At 38.1% G+C, this 14,318-nt stretch overlaps 2 protein-coding genes across 6 annotated transcripts; one reads left to right on the top strand and one right to left on the bottom strand.

The window, feature by feature from the left end:
- Positions 1 to 2,772: 2,772 nt before the first annotated feature.
- trappc6bl (trafficking protein particle complex 6b-like) lies at positions 2,773 to 7,518 on the bottom strand. 3 transcript variants are annotated; one of them, XM_036149821.1, is made up of 7 exons: positions 7,335 to 7,518; positions 6,968 to 7,064; positions 5,952 to 6,019; positions 5,737 to 5,854; positions 4,529 to 4,612; positions 4,275 to 4,368; positions 2,773 to 3,175 (listed from the first exon to the last, which is right to left on the bottom strand). In XM_036149821.1, exons 2-7 carry the CDS (start codon positions 7,061 to 7,063, stop codon positions 3,144 to 3,146), a joined length of 492 nt encoding a protein of 163 aa, XP_036005714.1. In that variant the 5' UTR covers position 7,064; positions 7,335 to 7,518; the 3' UTR covers positions 2,773 to 3,143. The 3 variants fall into 3 exon arrangements, with proteins under 3 accessions (XP_036005714.1, XP_036005716.1, XP_036005715.1); XM_036149823.1 differs by lacking the exon at positions 7,335 to 7,518 and adding an exon at positions 7,149 to 7,315; XM_036149822.1 differs by lacking the exon at positions 7,335 to 7,518 and adding an exon at positions 7,164 to 7,315.
- A 155-nt stretch (positions 7,519 to 7,673) lies between these two features.
- bloc1s3 (biogenesis of lysosomal organelles complex-1, subunit 3) lies at positions 7,674 to 11,798 on the top strand. 3 transcript variants are annotated; one of them, XM_021312620.2, is made up of 5 exons: positions 7,674 to 7,746; positions 7,849 to 7,967; positions 8,061 to 8,247; positions 10,454 to 10,557; positions 11,202 to 11,798. In XM_021312620.2, exons 2-5 carry the CDS (start codon positions 7,851 to 7,853, stop codon positions 11,385 to 11,387), a joined length of 594 nt encoding a protein of 197 aa, XP_021168295.2. In that variant the 5' UTR covers positions 7,674 to 7,746; positions 7,849 to 7,850; the 3' UTR covers positions 11,388 to 11,798. The 3 variants fall into 3 exon arrangements, with proteins under 3 accessions (XP_021168295.2, XP_012711542.2, XP_012711543.2); XM_012856088.3 differs by having other exon boundaries at positions 7,680 to 7,967; XM_012856089.3 differs by having other exon boundaries at positions 7,681 to 7,967; positions 10,457 to 10,557.
- Positions 11,799 to 14,318: the final 2,520 nt, after the last annotated feature.

The raw sequence follows: 14,318 nt of genomic DNA, 5'->3' as shown, positions 1-14,318 counted from the left end.
GTTAAACCAGGCTTGAACTATCCTGAATTCAGTCATTAGGATGGCTTTGAATCATCCATTGTCCTTTATACAGCCTATAGACCCATATCTAAATTTGGTTTTTACATGCTTTTTTTGTTGTTGTTGTTGTCTTGGAGGTCTACCCAAACATCCAAAAGTATTTCCCAGTATGTGATCGAGTTTGTAAATGGTATCAGGACCCAAAGAGGCGTTAGGCCTTCTCTGGATGTTTTTTTTTTTTTTTCAGTTTCCTGAAACAACTCGTTTAACTTAAAACTACTTTCTTTTGTCCTGGAAAGTTACTGACGAAGACCACTTTTAATAGAATCCCACAATTATTTTGAACACTTTAAACCCCTGGTGGTTTAAAGTGTTCAAAATGAAATACAGCATTATGAAATAGTGATCTACTTGAATACTCCAGATGCAAACATAGCAGAAATAGGGCAATATTGACCTGTAGAAGCTAAATGTGCCACTAGGACTTTAGAAGATGATGGAGGCCTTTAGTTTACACACTTTAATGCAACTATCACTTGTTTCAGATTTCTCCTAAATCAGCTTTCCCTTGCCCCAAATGTCTTACCTTGCACAAACGTGTGTAAGGATCAGGAGTTTAGAAAGCGTTCTGCAAGTGTCGACTGTTCACTGTGGCAACATGTCCATCCAGGAGGGATGAACGCTACAAGTCAATGACTCAACGCAGCTGGCTGGGTTTCCTAATACAAACAAAACGTTTTAACCAATAAGTCTGTGCGATTGACCTTTTAAAGTGACTTGAGATGACATGTCGTGAACTGGTCCTATGTAAACTGAATAGAATAAAAATAGACATTGAACACAGTGCTTTGTGCATTGTCTTGACTACCAATCTTTATGCAGACTGTTACAGTTCTCCAACAATAAGCTTTATTTTTTTTAACTCCTTACTGTCCTCCTCACTGTATACAAAACAACAGTTCCAGTTGAAAAAATGTGTAGCTGTCACAACAGAGGACAAGTTTAGTTATTTTCATGTAGTCGTTCCAGATGACCCTTACTTAAATGGCATGTTCTCCAGTCTTTCTTTTGTCAATGAGTGGCTAAGAAAAATGGCATGTAATATTTTCATCACCCCAGAGAAACAGGTCATGGATTACTAATTAATCTAAAATCCAGTTTTTTCCCCAGTCACCCATCCATCCATTGTCCTCAACTGCTTATCCTTGCAGGGTCGCAGACAAGGCCGATGCCTATCATCTGTGATTGTGTTGAAGCAACAGATTTTTCCCCTCTGGTGAATAAACGCACTCTAATTGAAATCTGGATTTTCAGTGTGGCATTATTCTATTCTATTTGACTTTTGACAAAAAACTTTATTATGCCTTCTCACCAGTCCTGATTGTGAAATTTGGCACCAGAAAGTTTTTACCAGAAAGTTGTTTTTGCTTTTTGGGCTTTATTAGAAGAACACACAAAACCAAAGTTGTCACTATTATCCATTGCAGGCAAAAATATTGATATAAACTAGTTAGATCAATATAATGTCTAATAATAGTGATAGGTGATTTGGGTTAACTATAACAAGCTTACAAGTGCAGAGTTTTATCAGACGTCTTATTAAAGTAAATTGTTTGAAATCATGAGAGAATGAGTTAAAAAAAAAAACAAATAAAAAAAAACATAGCTGAAAACCACTGTTCCACAAGTTTTTATTGACAAGAAATAGTAAAGTATTATCTTACAAGTCATAATTACACATTGCTGTCGTCAAAACATTGTGTCTGAGTTCCCACATATGTTGTTCCTTCTAGAAATAACCAATTTTCCTTTAGGGCACGTTTATAATGCTGACGGAAAAGCTGACTCAAGAACAAAAGTGTTTCATTCGCCTATCTATGTGGGGCTGGCGCCCATCTTCAGCTGTCTCTAAAAAAACCCACATAAAAACAACTAAGAATTGTGTTGAAGGAAAACAGACACATACTCTCGAACATGTAATGATCACTTCATGTGTCCCCCTGGTGGTTTAAAGAGGGAACTGTCTTCAAGAGTTACTGGTGTTTTTTTTATTTTTTTGAATCTCATGACACAGTCATGACAGTGTAGCGTAATTTATTGTCTTTCATTATTTTTTTATGTACATAACACAAATTAAACTTATAATTGTTTTTTTAAACCCTATTTTTTTAAGAAAGAAGCAACATTTGGTTATTAGACGTAACCCAGTTCAAGAAAACATTTAAAGAATATGTTTTGCAGCCCACTGAAAGGAAAGATCTACAAAACAAGTATCTCAGGTCAGTTTAGTAAATCTAGTATTTTGTAGAAGTAGTATTACTTACAATGGTCCTTCTTCTAAAAGGACCAGGTTGACCGACGGAGACAAAAATTCTGACTTGACATTTGCAAGCAAAGCTGGGCTTGGGAACACACAAGGTCTGCATCACTTGATTACATTTACAAACCCTGCACCAGCAACACTGAATTCAAAATTCAACTTCACAATTCCTCCTCTGTTCTGCATTTTGTTTAGGTAAAAAACACTGTTTTTGTTTTTTTTTTAGACACCCGTTCGGTTCAGAAACTTCAAGAGCGCCGTCTGCAAACACCACTGCATCCAAAGTTTGGCAAACAGTTCAAGCATCATCAGAAATGCAGGTGACGTCCCAAACTGGCATCAGGTTTGCATTAATTGTGACAATCGGGGAGCAGAATACTTCATTTTGCTCGATTATTTGCAAGAATTTCTTACTCTCAAGTTATGGTATTGGCTTTATTTTTATTTAAATGTTTTTTTTAAAACATCTGATGCTGGTAACTCTTTAAAGTTTAGGTCCAACAGCTGTGTTCCCAAGCATGACTTTGTCAGTTCTCAGCTCGTTTAAAAAAAAAAAAAAAAAAAAAAACAGAGTCTGGTGAGTCTGCATGTCTAAGTACAATTTGAAAAAAAAAAAATGCACAAAATCTGTGAACCTAAAAGGCCTTGGTTAGTCATCTTTGGCCCATCAAAGTCCAAACAGTGGTTGGCAGAATCTGAGTTGGTTCAGTTCATCCATTTGTGATGTTTTGCTCTGTGTCCACTGTGCTCCGTGGAAAAACAGGTACAACCCTCCCATCTGCTGGTACCGTTTATGTGTACCAGGAACACCAAGACCACTGGGTCACAGCTTCTGGATGACCACCTGAAACTTACCTAGCAGAACAAGAGACAGGAAAAGCTAAATATTACAAATAACACAAAGTAAAGTTAAAACATTGACACTTTTTAATGACATGTTTTGATCTTAATCAGTCGGAGCATGTGTATTCAGTCCAACATAAGTTATTCCCTTTTTCATTGATAAGCCCAATGCCCGGACTTCAGCGGCTCATTTTTATCATACATAACAAGATGGTGGACGGTAAGAAAAAGAAAGCACAGCTATTAAAATTGGCCGTTTGTGGAGCTCTAACTCCTACTGCTGTAGAGAAGTCTGTGTGGTTGTGTAATTGGAGCCAGGAGAGTGACGTAAAAGACGGATGAAATGCGACATGACGGACCAGGCTGTGTCCGCAGTTCAGGCTGCGGACCATTAAAAAAAATATCCCATAGATATCTGATTTAGTACCACATATGAAAGTATGAAATCGGATTGTTTTGTGTGTGAAGTGATCAGACATGGGCCGTTCACACTACCATGAACAAGACGGATAAGGACCGCATATGGGCAAAAAATGTTCCGACTTAGGTCGCATTTTCCTGCTGTGTTAACTAGGTCTTCTTTTTTTTCCCTAGCTCTTTGTATAATAGCTTTTATTGGGCAATCCAAATAATCTTAGTTGTAATAAAAACTCCAGTTGGGCACATGTTTGAACACATTTATTTTTCTTTTTTATTATTTTTTTTATATAAAAAAGGAAGAAAAAATAATAATAACTATAAAAAAATATGTCTGCTTTTAAATAAAGTTCTGTCTGCTCATAGCCTTCAATCCCAGGCCAGTTTGAGGCCTTTTTCATCATATAACAATTTGTCGATGTCAAACTTTTATTTGGTTATATACAGTATATAATTGATTTTACTTCAGTTTTACAATGCTTTATTACTTGTGTCTAGGAAAGGTGCTTTATGAATGTTATAAGCAATCTGGTTGCTTGCTTATAATTAGGTATAGTACCTGGCCAAGCAACGACTCACAGGCTACATGTAAAATTTTATAGTTACCGTACTGTTTGCAACCTGTGACCATATTTTAGCCCAGTCCTGCACATAAGACAATGAAGTCATGTATTGGTATTCCAGCGACACTTACAGGACGGCATGACGGAGACCTCAGCCGTCACCACACTCTCCAGACCGAGGTTAGACAGAGCTCCTCTCACCACACCGCAAGAAAAAGCAAGATACTGAGAAGGAAGAAAAGAAGAATCAGCCACAGCTTCATTGAAACAAACTCTCATTTCTTTGGCTGTATTTTGGAAACATTTTATCTGACGGCTAATTTTAGACCTAAAGCCAGCAGCAGCGCATTAATCTACTTGAGTGTTTTGAACGATAGTTCTGTACCTTAGGGGCCTGATCCAGATACTGCTTCCCAGCAGAGAACTGAGTCAGTAAGGCAAACTTGTTATCCTGCAGGACATAGGTCCCCTGTGGAGCAAAATACATGTTTAGATTGTGTCACATTTAATCCCAGGCCATAATGTTTGCTCACATCTTTCTTAAGCACACACATTCTTAGAAGTGCTGTCATTTCCCTGTGGAGTCTTTGACCTTCTATAACAGACTCTGCCTAGAGACAACAGGCCAGAAAAAAAACATTTGAGGAAGCCGCTACAGGCTTTTGGTTTTAGTTTAAATGTTGCCATTTATAGGAGCTCTGGGCCGCATTGAAGGCTTTCCTTTAAGGTTGCTTGTTTTTTGTTTTGTTTTTTTTTTTTTTTTTCAATCTGGGTGCAAAATGTTATTTAAGTCTCCCAGAAATACAAAGTTACATCTAAATAGCTCAGAGTATCATGGAAAATTTTATAAATCAATAAAGGAAAGTGAATCATTATATTCATTATATACAGAGGGACTTTTTACAAGAGTGCCATTCTGTTTGCAGATAAAAAATTCTGTTTCTCTGATGTGTAGAACGTTCCATAAGCCCGATAAAAAGGATTTTTAATACAGAAATGTTTTTTTTACACCTGTTTTTCCTCAATCATAGTCGGAAACTGCTCCCTTTTCAGGGAGGGAAAGCCACAACATCACAACACGCTATTACTTAAGAAGCTGGCGTTTCACAGAGAGCTCTATCCAAGCATGTTGCAACGAAAAGTTGAGTTCGAGAAACAATTGTGGTTGAAAAATGTGCAAAAGAAACATGCATGGCTGCAGCCTTAAAAGGGTGAGGAGGAAGAGTGAAAAAGCGCAGAATTAAAGGTGCTTGAGAGCCGGTGTGACGTTTCTATAGTCAGGGATCACTTGGTGTCCATGTCAGCTGATGTTGGTCCACAAAGTTAGCCCAGTTGACTAACAGGAAATTCTAAAGCACTTACTAAACAGTACATGGATATTTCCTTAGTAGACTGATATTTCCGGTATGTTAAACCCTTATATTGGTCCGGAGTAAAACGGTGTACAAGGATGCCCTCACAGTAACACCACAGAACTCCGGTGGCCTTTTCGATTACATTTTCACAGAACCATAAATGAAATGCAAAAGCACCTTTACATGCATCAATCGTTCCACTTCTCCGTGAACCACATTTTTTTCACGAACACTTCACCTGATGGTTTGTTCGCAGGTTGTCCACTTGTCTCCTGAACACCTTAGTCCAGAAGTCCTTACAGATAAACTTCATTATATCCAACTCGTCCTTAAAGCTGGGGGTGTCCCGCGTCAACCTGCAAACACACATCAAATCAGATCCATATTAGGAGGAAGACCGGCAGTCAGATAGGCATCTACTTTTAAACATACAGTATTTCGAACAGCACCTACCTCTCGATGAGTCCTTGTCCCACTCTGAAGCCCATGGCTTCTAAGAGAGAAATGCATGCCGCTCTGTCCTTGGGTGCAAAAAAGGTATATATATATATACACACAAGAGAATTATTTAAACACGCAACAAAAACTTAACATTATAGCACAAAACATCCAGTAACCACTGCATTTTGCAGCACAACAACTTGTGCTGCAGAATGCACTGGTGAGAGTACACAGACGAAGCTGTTACCTGGTCACAGTTTAGTCTGTAATACGCCCAAAAGTTTTTCTAAGTAACACAATTGCTGTGTTTTGCTAACTTTGCATCTTATTTGCTAGGAATACGGCACCTTAAAGAACAGTTTTCCATATCCCTAAAAAGGTCAAGGCAAGAGGTTTAGCTGCTGTTTGTTAAGTATGGTTTTCAAGATTTAGGACCTGAAACCTGTGAAATAATGCTAACGGGGGATAATGCACCCCCCCCCCCCCAAACCCCTCACACCCACCCATTCACAGTGCTTCTTTTGCCCATTTTTAAACACATGAAAACAAAACATTGAATGTTAATTTATGACTTTGTCTACGGTGGATGAGGCGTAAAATCTACATCTTGCAAAAGATCCACTTGCAATGGGTGGATACAACTTTTAAAACAGGACATAATGTTTGGAAATGCATATTTTGATGCAATCCTTATTTGTTTCATATATGCCCAGACCTAAAAAATCAGTGCTGCCAACTTTTGAGTGGAGCTTAGAGTAAGACTTTTCTAACAAGTGGGATGATCTATTTTTTTAGAGTCCACAATAGTTTGGATTAATACAGCAACCAACCAGAGCTTTACGAGACAGACTTCACCATGATCAGGAAAGTTTGGGATTTGAAATACATCTCTAATCTTTAATATCTCCTTATGTTTTTTTTACACCAACCCTTGGACAAATACATAACCACGTATAAATATACAGATGTTGGAGCTAGTAGTTATAGCTGTGGGCTGTTTTCCTGTTGGAAGCGTATAATTAACAAACCTTGTTATCCATCTCTCCCTTGCCCGACTGCTGCTCGTTGAAAATATGCGAAACAATCTCCATGTGGAGGAATTCAAACAGGGACTCGTCTGCCATCCTGTAAAACATTCAAATTTTATACAAAGCTCTGCAGAGGGTGAGGACGGGAAGGAACTCGGTTGTAAACATTAGAGCCCTGCCCCTGTGTTTAGCCTGCCTTAGCTAGCTGGATATGGTTAGCAAGCAATGATGGAAGGTTCCTTGGCATAACAAAATAAGCTAGGAGAAAGGAACGAATAGAAAACTAACAACAAAACTAGCATTTCTGGACATTAACCACACACAAAAGAAATCGCCTCTTATTCATTTTAGCACTATGTTGGCCTACCTGTCTTCCGTATTCCACTAGCTTCTTCTGCTTGTCAGGACGCACTCGATATTTACACCGGGGCACTCCGTTAAACGTTAGCAGGCGAAGTTAAATGTACTTTTACTAATCTATACAGAGAAACAACATAAGAGAAACCCTATTAATACAGCGAAAGACAAGGTAAACGTCACTGTCTCCAGCATTTGTTTTGAATTAGCAGCCTCCCTGATACCAGATACACCGAGGTTTTACAGCTGGACGTGTACCTGCGGAGTACGCCGGCGTTCATGCACAAGCGCTTCACCATAACAGGGAACCAACCAAGATGTAAAACGTATGTGTCTCGTGACTTCACAGGTCCGATTTGATTGGAGGTTGGAACGCAAGCTACTTCCTCGCTCATGTGATTTGTTTTGGACAGGAAAAAAAGGTTTGACGTTCTTGGGTCTGTTTTATAACGTAAAACGCTTCTTCGTTTAGTTAACAGCGTGTTGATAGTTTACAGTCCAGTGCTGTTTTGTTGCGTTTTCAGTCATGTCCGGAAGCAGATACCCGATAGTGGTGCAGGGGGAGGCGTCTGAAACAGACTCCGATGATGAAGTCTACATCACCTCTCTGACTTCTCACCAAACCACCACAGGAGGAATCAAGGTTAGCAAAGCGATGTGCATAGAAACGTGAGATAAAATAAACGTTGCGTGCTGAATCTATTTTTGGAAATGCGTTTTTCTGGGTGCTTGTCAGGTTCCTGGGGAAGCCTCTGAGACGGACAGTGAGGATGATCCGCAGGAGGCGGTTAGAGCCTCGGTAATGGCTCAGGAGAGTGCCCAGATACTCAGGAGAGAGCTGCCGCCTCTCATTGTGGTCAGAGACAACCCCGACGTGCAGTCCATAGTGGAAGACAGGCCGAGCCCGTCCCACAAGCCCCACGGTGAGGACGCACAGCTCAGTGAAGGGATGCGCAAAGGCATGGTTGGTTGGATAAACGGACCGCCAGTAAACCCACTGAACCTAAAATAGAACACATTTCGCTCACTTAGTGTCTTTGATGTGTTTAGCAGATATCCCCCAATCCGATCTCTGGTTGTTTTTGCTGATAATGGTTGTAGCTGATTTCTAATTCCCTTTAAGCACTTTTAAGTAGTAATGCTGCACAGTATTAGAAATGTTCCACTGTGAAGTAGTTGTTTAGTATTTTGGTGGCAATATCACATATGTTTCCTCACTTCTCTCTTAAGTGATAAAGAAGGAAACCGCAGGTGCTTCTCAATATGTCTTAGAAAATATAGTTTCCTTTATGCTTTGTGCATCTTTGTACATCATCTGACATTTTAAATAGCATTTCTCATACTTTCCTCAAAAACAGCATCCACTCTGAAGAGTATTGTCATCAGGACAACCCAGGAGGATGGTGTGTCCAGTTATGAGAAAAGAACACCTTTTTGAGAAGTTATTTTAAGGTTCTAACAGGCCAAGTACCCATTAATTTCTCAGTGCATCTCCAACAGCAACATTTAGTCTTATAATAAAGATGCCTCCGCGGAGGAATATTTGGGAAAATTCTTGTTTGATAAAGCAACTAAATATTTATTACATAGTGTTGTGCGCTGATGGCATGTGCTACAACTGCATATCCGGTGCTTTGTTGGGTTTGTATAAAACTCAAAATGCCAGATATCTCACTGCATGTATTGAAGAAGGTAAAAGCTTAGGTATAATCTGAAAAAAAAAAAAACAACATTTTTGTCAGATACCACTATTTGGGTGACATTGCATAAGGATGAGCGATAAGAGAATTGCACATTTCATTTGCGCAGGCGTGAGTCATACGAGTTTGAAAATTTTGGCTACCACACAAACCCCGCTGTCACTGTAATTTGCGTGGAGTGCAGGTAGCGGAAGTGAACATAAGGCTCACAGGCGCTGGTTTTAAGGATTTAAAAGCCTTAAAGTACGTGCCATACAATGACCGATGCATTTTGTGTCAGGCTCAGTTGCTCTAATATGGAGTTTATTGGTTTTAACTGAGGTGGGGGAAAAAAAACACAATTGAAAGGCTCCAAAGAGTTCACCTCAAGACGGAAAGAAGACATGTGGTTGTAAACCTCTGTTCACTCTTCACAATTTACAGACAGAAAAGAAAGATCCATATGGACGTTAAAGATGGACAAAATTTTTTTGCACACATTTATTGTGTCTAATCTTCATCTTTATGTAGGCTAGCTAACGTGAACCGAGGAAGCTGTCAGGCTCAGGACGGCTGCCCTGTAGGCAAGTAGAGAGTAGAGAGACCATGGAATCAGCCCGACAGAAATGTTGTTTTGCTCACCGTCACTTTTTATATAATTCAAATGCGTGCAGGAATAACAGAGAAACGTTTATAAATATTGTAGAAGAACGCTCCGTGTCTAAATTAGCAGCCCTCATATCACTTCACTCACGTTAATGTCGCCAAAACACTTTATTCGGGGTTATTGGGTTTTAGCGGGTTACAGAAGTATAATAAGGTTTACAGTAATACAACATATTGCTTTAAAAACTACAATTATATATTCCTCTTTACTATCGCAGTAAAAGCATCTTATCATGGTCTGATGGTACGTGCTGTCAGCACAAAATGATAGTTTTTTTGCCACCCCCATCTCTTAACTCGCTCTTTCTCTGTCCTAGTACGGCTCACACCTCCAGCCAAATCAGTGCTTTGAGCGCTTAACTAAGCTTAACTTCAGTGTCCCAGCTTAAGACGTAGTCAGTGTCCACGCAGAGGACACACGGTGTCTTTTTGTCTGTCAGCATCTCAAAGAAAATCATAGTTCTCTTCGTTGCTTTCCGCGATCTTTGAATGTTGTTTGGTAGGCAAAAAAACAGAACTTACCCATAATGCACCGGGCAACCCGAAATCTGCGACTCGTTTATTTAAAAACACAAAAATATCAGATTTATTTTACAGGACTTTATTAGTTACAGAACACGGTGAAATTACAAATCCACTACTCACTTTACAGATGTGATCAACGTAAACATGTTGCACAAACTTCTAAGGTCATTACCAACTAAGTTGCTTGTTTGGTTGTTTTTATCGATTGGATAAGCTGTCCAGTTTCAGTCCCAGCTCAGTCTGTTTGTAATTCTGTTAGTAGGTGACACCCTTCTACAGCAGAAGCTGCAGGAATCCAACAGCCGGCTGTATACCGATGTGGGGCAGATGGTCCGGCAGGTTTACGGCAATGCCAGTAAGGAGGTATGTTGTTTCAACAATTAATCTGTTATTCTATGAGGTATTATTTATCTAAGTTTTTTCTTTACTGCACCACTTCTGGAGAAGCCAGTGATCTATTTTAAGTGAAGTGATCAAAATCATTCCTACCCCTAGCAGATTTACATGTCTAATTCTTTTTATTTAATCCAATAAGTTTATTTCTGATAGGAAATGTGACAGGTATCTCACAAAAGATAATAAAACCATGTAAAAGGAGTATCAGTTTTTAAAAAAAATCCTGATTTTACTTGGCCTATCAAAAACTATCAATAATCAATAATTGCTGGAAAGCACATAACACATGTTTGTGTTATAACAATCAAATCCTTCTTGTAATTGCTGACCAGCTTTTTCTACGTTTTCACTTGTATTTTGAGAACTTGTTCTTTGAGGACTTGTTCTCAAAAATAATAATAAATTCCTAGTTTAAAAGTAGAATTTAGAACCATGTTGCATGCAGATACTTGGTAAAATCTGTTTTATACACATAAATAATGGGCAGTACAATATAGTTCAAATTACATGGCTGCTGTCAAACTAGCTTTTATTTCTAATGAGATAAAATCACTAAAGAAAAGTGTCTTTTCAGTTTCACTTGTTTAATTAACTTTGTGTTTTTGAATAAGGTCCACAGTGTAACGTCTCAACTGAATACATCCCAGAGCGCCATCATCGGTGCCTCCCACAGCATCAGACTAATCCTGGACGATCTGAAGGCCGTGTCTGAGAAGATCGACATCATCACCAGCTGTCAAATACTGCCTGATATTAACATCAATCATCCCAGTTGTTTAACTTCCCCTACACCCTAATTAATAGTATTAAAACTGAAAAAAAAAAAAACATTTTAAACAGTATCATATGTAAACATTTATTAACTGCAGAGTATGACTCAAGGAAGGGTAAATTGCTTTTCTTAAATTAATACAAACTTTCTCTATGCATAAAATAAAATGTATATTTAGAAGTTACCACTTATTGTATTTAATTGACAGTGACCGAACTTTGTTAATATGAATATGTTCTGTTCAACGCCATGTAATGGGTCAATGAGTGTATGTGTTGTATTTATAACCATTTGTTTACATGTGTCTTCTAAGTTTAATAAGTAAAAGAAAAATATAACATTTTTAAGAAATGCTATGTATATTTAAAACCTGAAGGCTTCCCACCTTGTGCGAAGTTCTGCTTATAATTGAATAAAATTTTAGTCTTTGATTGTTTGTGGTTGGTGTATAAGTTTTCAATTCATTTTCTGTTTGTTTTTTAATGTGTCATTTATTTAATTCTAGAGTTTCTTTGAGAAGGGCTTCCATACTAGATAGCTCCTTATTATTTAAGTGCTAATCATAGAGAAAAAAAAATAAAAAACAGACAAAACCTTTTAAAGTTTATTGACCACAATAAGGTTAGGTCTTTGTTCAAAACTGCAGTAAAATATCCACACAAGGTGACACATGCAACTAAAACTCAGTTATTCAACCTAATCCTTTTGTAGAACAAATAGTTCTTAGTAAACTACTTTTGCAAAGATTATTATCTTGTTAGACATCACAGCAGCATAATGTCATGTTCATGGCTTATGGATCTGCATGAAATTAACAAAATACAAGTCAAATACATTTTAAACTGCTGGAGTTAGATACAGGATGTCAAATGGCTGGACCAGTCACAATTGCAGACAGCTGCAGCACAAACTATTGAGAGAAAGTACCACAAGCCATCAATATATCTATTTATCTAAACATCTGCGCTCTTTAAATAGGCGTGTAGATATACACCAACACCACTACCAGCAGGTTGAGAACGGTGCCTACAATACCCATAATCCCAAGTAAATGGTCTGGGTCGACTCTGCACCTCTCCAGTTTGTGATGCAGAGTAGTCTGAGAGTCGGCTTCCTGAAAAAGAACAAAATATAGATGAACATTTTAAATGTCCCGGGCCTCAGGTTGCACCATGGATCAGAATCAGCTTTATAGGCCAAGTTTGCATGTACAAACAATTGGTTTGACGTTGGTTTAATGTCTATCATTGAGGGTCGCTGGGGGGAGTGGTACCAGTTATGCTTTTTTTCACTTCTGCCTTACAAAATAGAAGGACACTGGTTCATTGACTATTGGCTGTTTCTTGAAAAAATATTGTTTTACTACTGTTAAAAACATTTTTCAAAACATTACAGTATTAGCATTGGTTAAAAAAGTTGGTAAAATATAAGCAGTGATGCATGATTTCTACTTTAATGGACAGACGATTAATTGATGACTAATTGAGGGACAATTCAATTAAGTCAGAGTGTGGCCATATGTGGATTGTGTAGGTAAGGGTATTGTGCACTTACACTAGTTACCCAGGAGATGGCAGTGTAGGTCTTGACAAACCAGGGACTAATGAACTGCCTTATTTCCAAGTATACTATTAACATCCATACACTTACAAAAAAAACAGCTGATGATTAGTTGTCCAATTTAGTGACTATTAAATTCAATGTTTTACTTCTATAGCGCCAATTCACAACACGTCATCTCAAGGCACTTAAAGTCAAATTCAATCAAATCACTTCTACTACTAAGACAACTTTCCATACCTAACTACCCCCCGCCCCACAAAAATGTATATACATTGTAAATTAAACTATATATTTTAGATTTTATTTACAGTGATTCACTGTTCTTTGCTAATCCTTGACCTCTCACTTCTTTACCCGGCCCCTCTGAGCAGCTTTTTCTTTTCTTTTGTAGTATTTTAAGGGGTTCTTCACCGAAAATTCTTCAGGTTTTCTAAAGAGCTTGTACATTTTTTTCACATATTATTATTATTATTATTATTATTATTTCCAAAGAAATTCCTAGACCCCTTACATGCATAACCACTGATGATTCTTTCATAAATGCCACCCATGCCAACATCCTCTGTCTAACGCCCGAGAAATATAATGAGATATATAATAAAAGCAATATATAAACACCTTTTTCAGGGTGTAACTGGCTGATAAGTAATATTTTATTCATATATGTATTTATATGCCCTGCGACAGACTGGCGACCTGTCCAGGGTGTACCCTGCCTCTTGCCCAGTAAACGCTGGAGATAGGCACCAGCAACACCTGCGACCCCATGATGGATTAAGCAGATCAGAAAATGGATGGATGGATTTATATTATTTTTTATATGGTGCTGGTGCATCCTCCTTTTCTGATGCCACCCTGTGCTGCTACACATATGGCCCATATCAAAAACTGTCTCTGTGCCTATCAAAGAACTTAGCAAGGAGCAAATCTTTGGCAACTGTGTCACTAGAAGAATGATACAATTTCTACTTCTGTATTTTGTTAATTCTATAAAGAAATGCAAGGAAAACACAGTTTGACTGAGATGTTTAATAATTTAGCAAAATAAGGTGATTCCTAAAGCACTATTAGCTGAAAACTTGCCATACAGCTGATCATCAACAGAAGAGTCACCAGTCTCTTTCATCAGGTCTTGGATTTTTTCCCCCCCGATTCCGATACTTTACATATAAGCTTCAGATCTGAGCTTTCTTTTGTCCTGTGTATGTCTACTTTCCTCATCATTTCAAGCATATACTGTCATAGTTTGGTACACAGACAGAAAGATTTGTGAAAAAAGCTAAATCCCAACTCCCAAATAATTTTTAAGGATGTTTAGAAAACCCGGAGAACAACTTATCCAGAAATCCTGGTACTTTCAAAAGAATACATATTTCAGTAGAAATATGTATTC

The sequence above is a fragment of the Fundulus heteroclitus genome, chromosome 18 (genome assembly GCF_011125445.2).
Source record: "Fundulus heteroclitus isolate FHET01 chromosome 18, MU-UCD_Fhet_4.1, whole genome shotgun sequence".
Classification (NCBI taxonomy): Eukaryota; Metazoa; Chordata; class Actinopteri; order Cyprinodontiformes; family Fundulidae; genus Fundulus; species Fundulus heteroclitus.
Note: the sequence above shows the minus strand (reverse complement) of the source record. Positions and strands in the feature narration are given on the sequence as shown.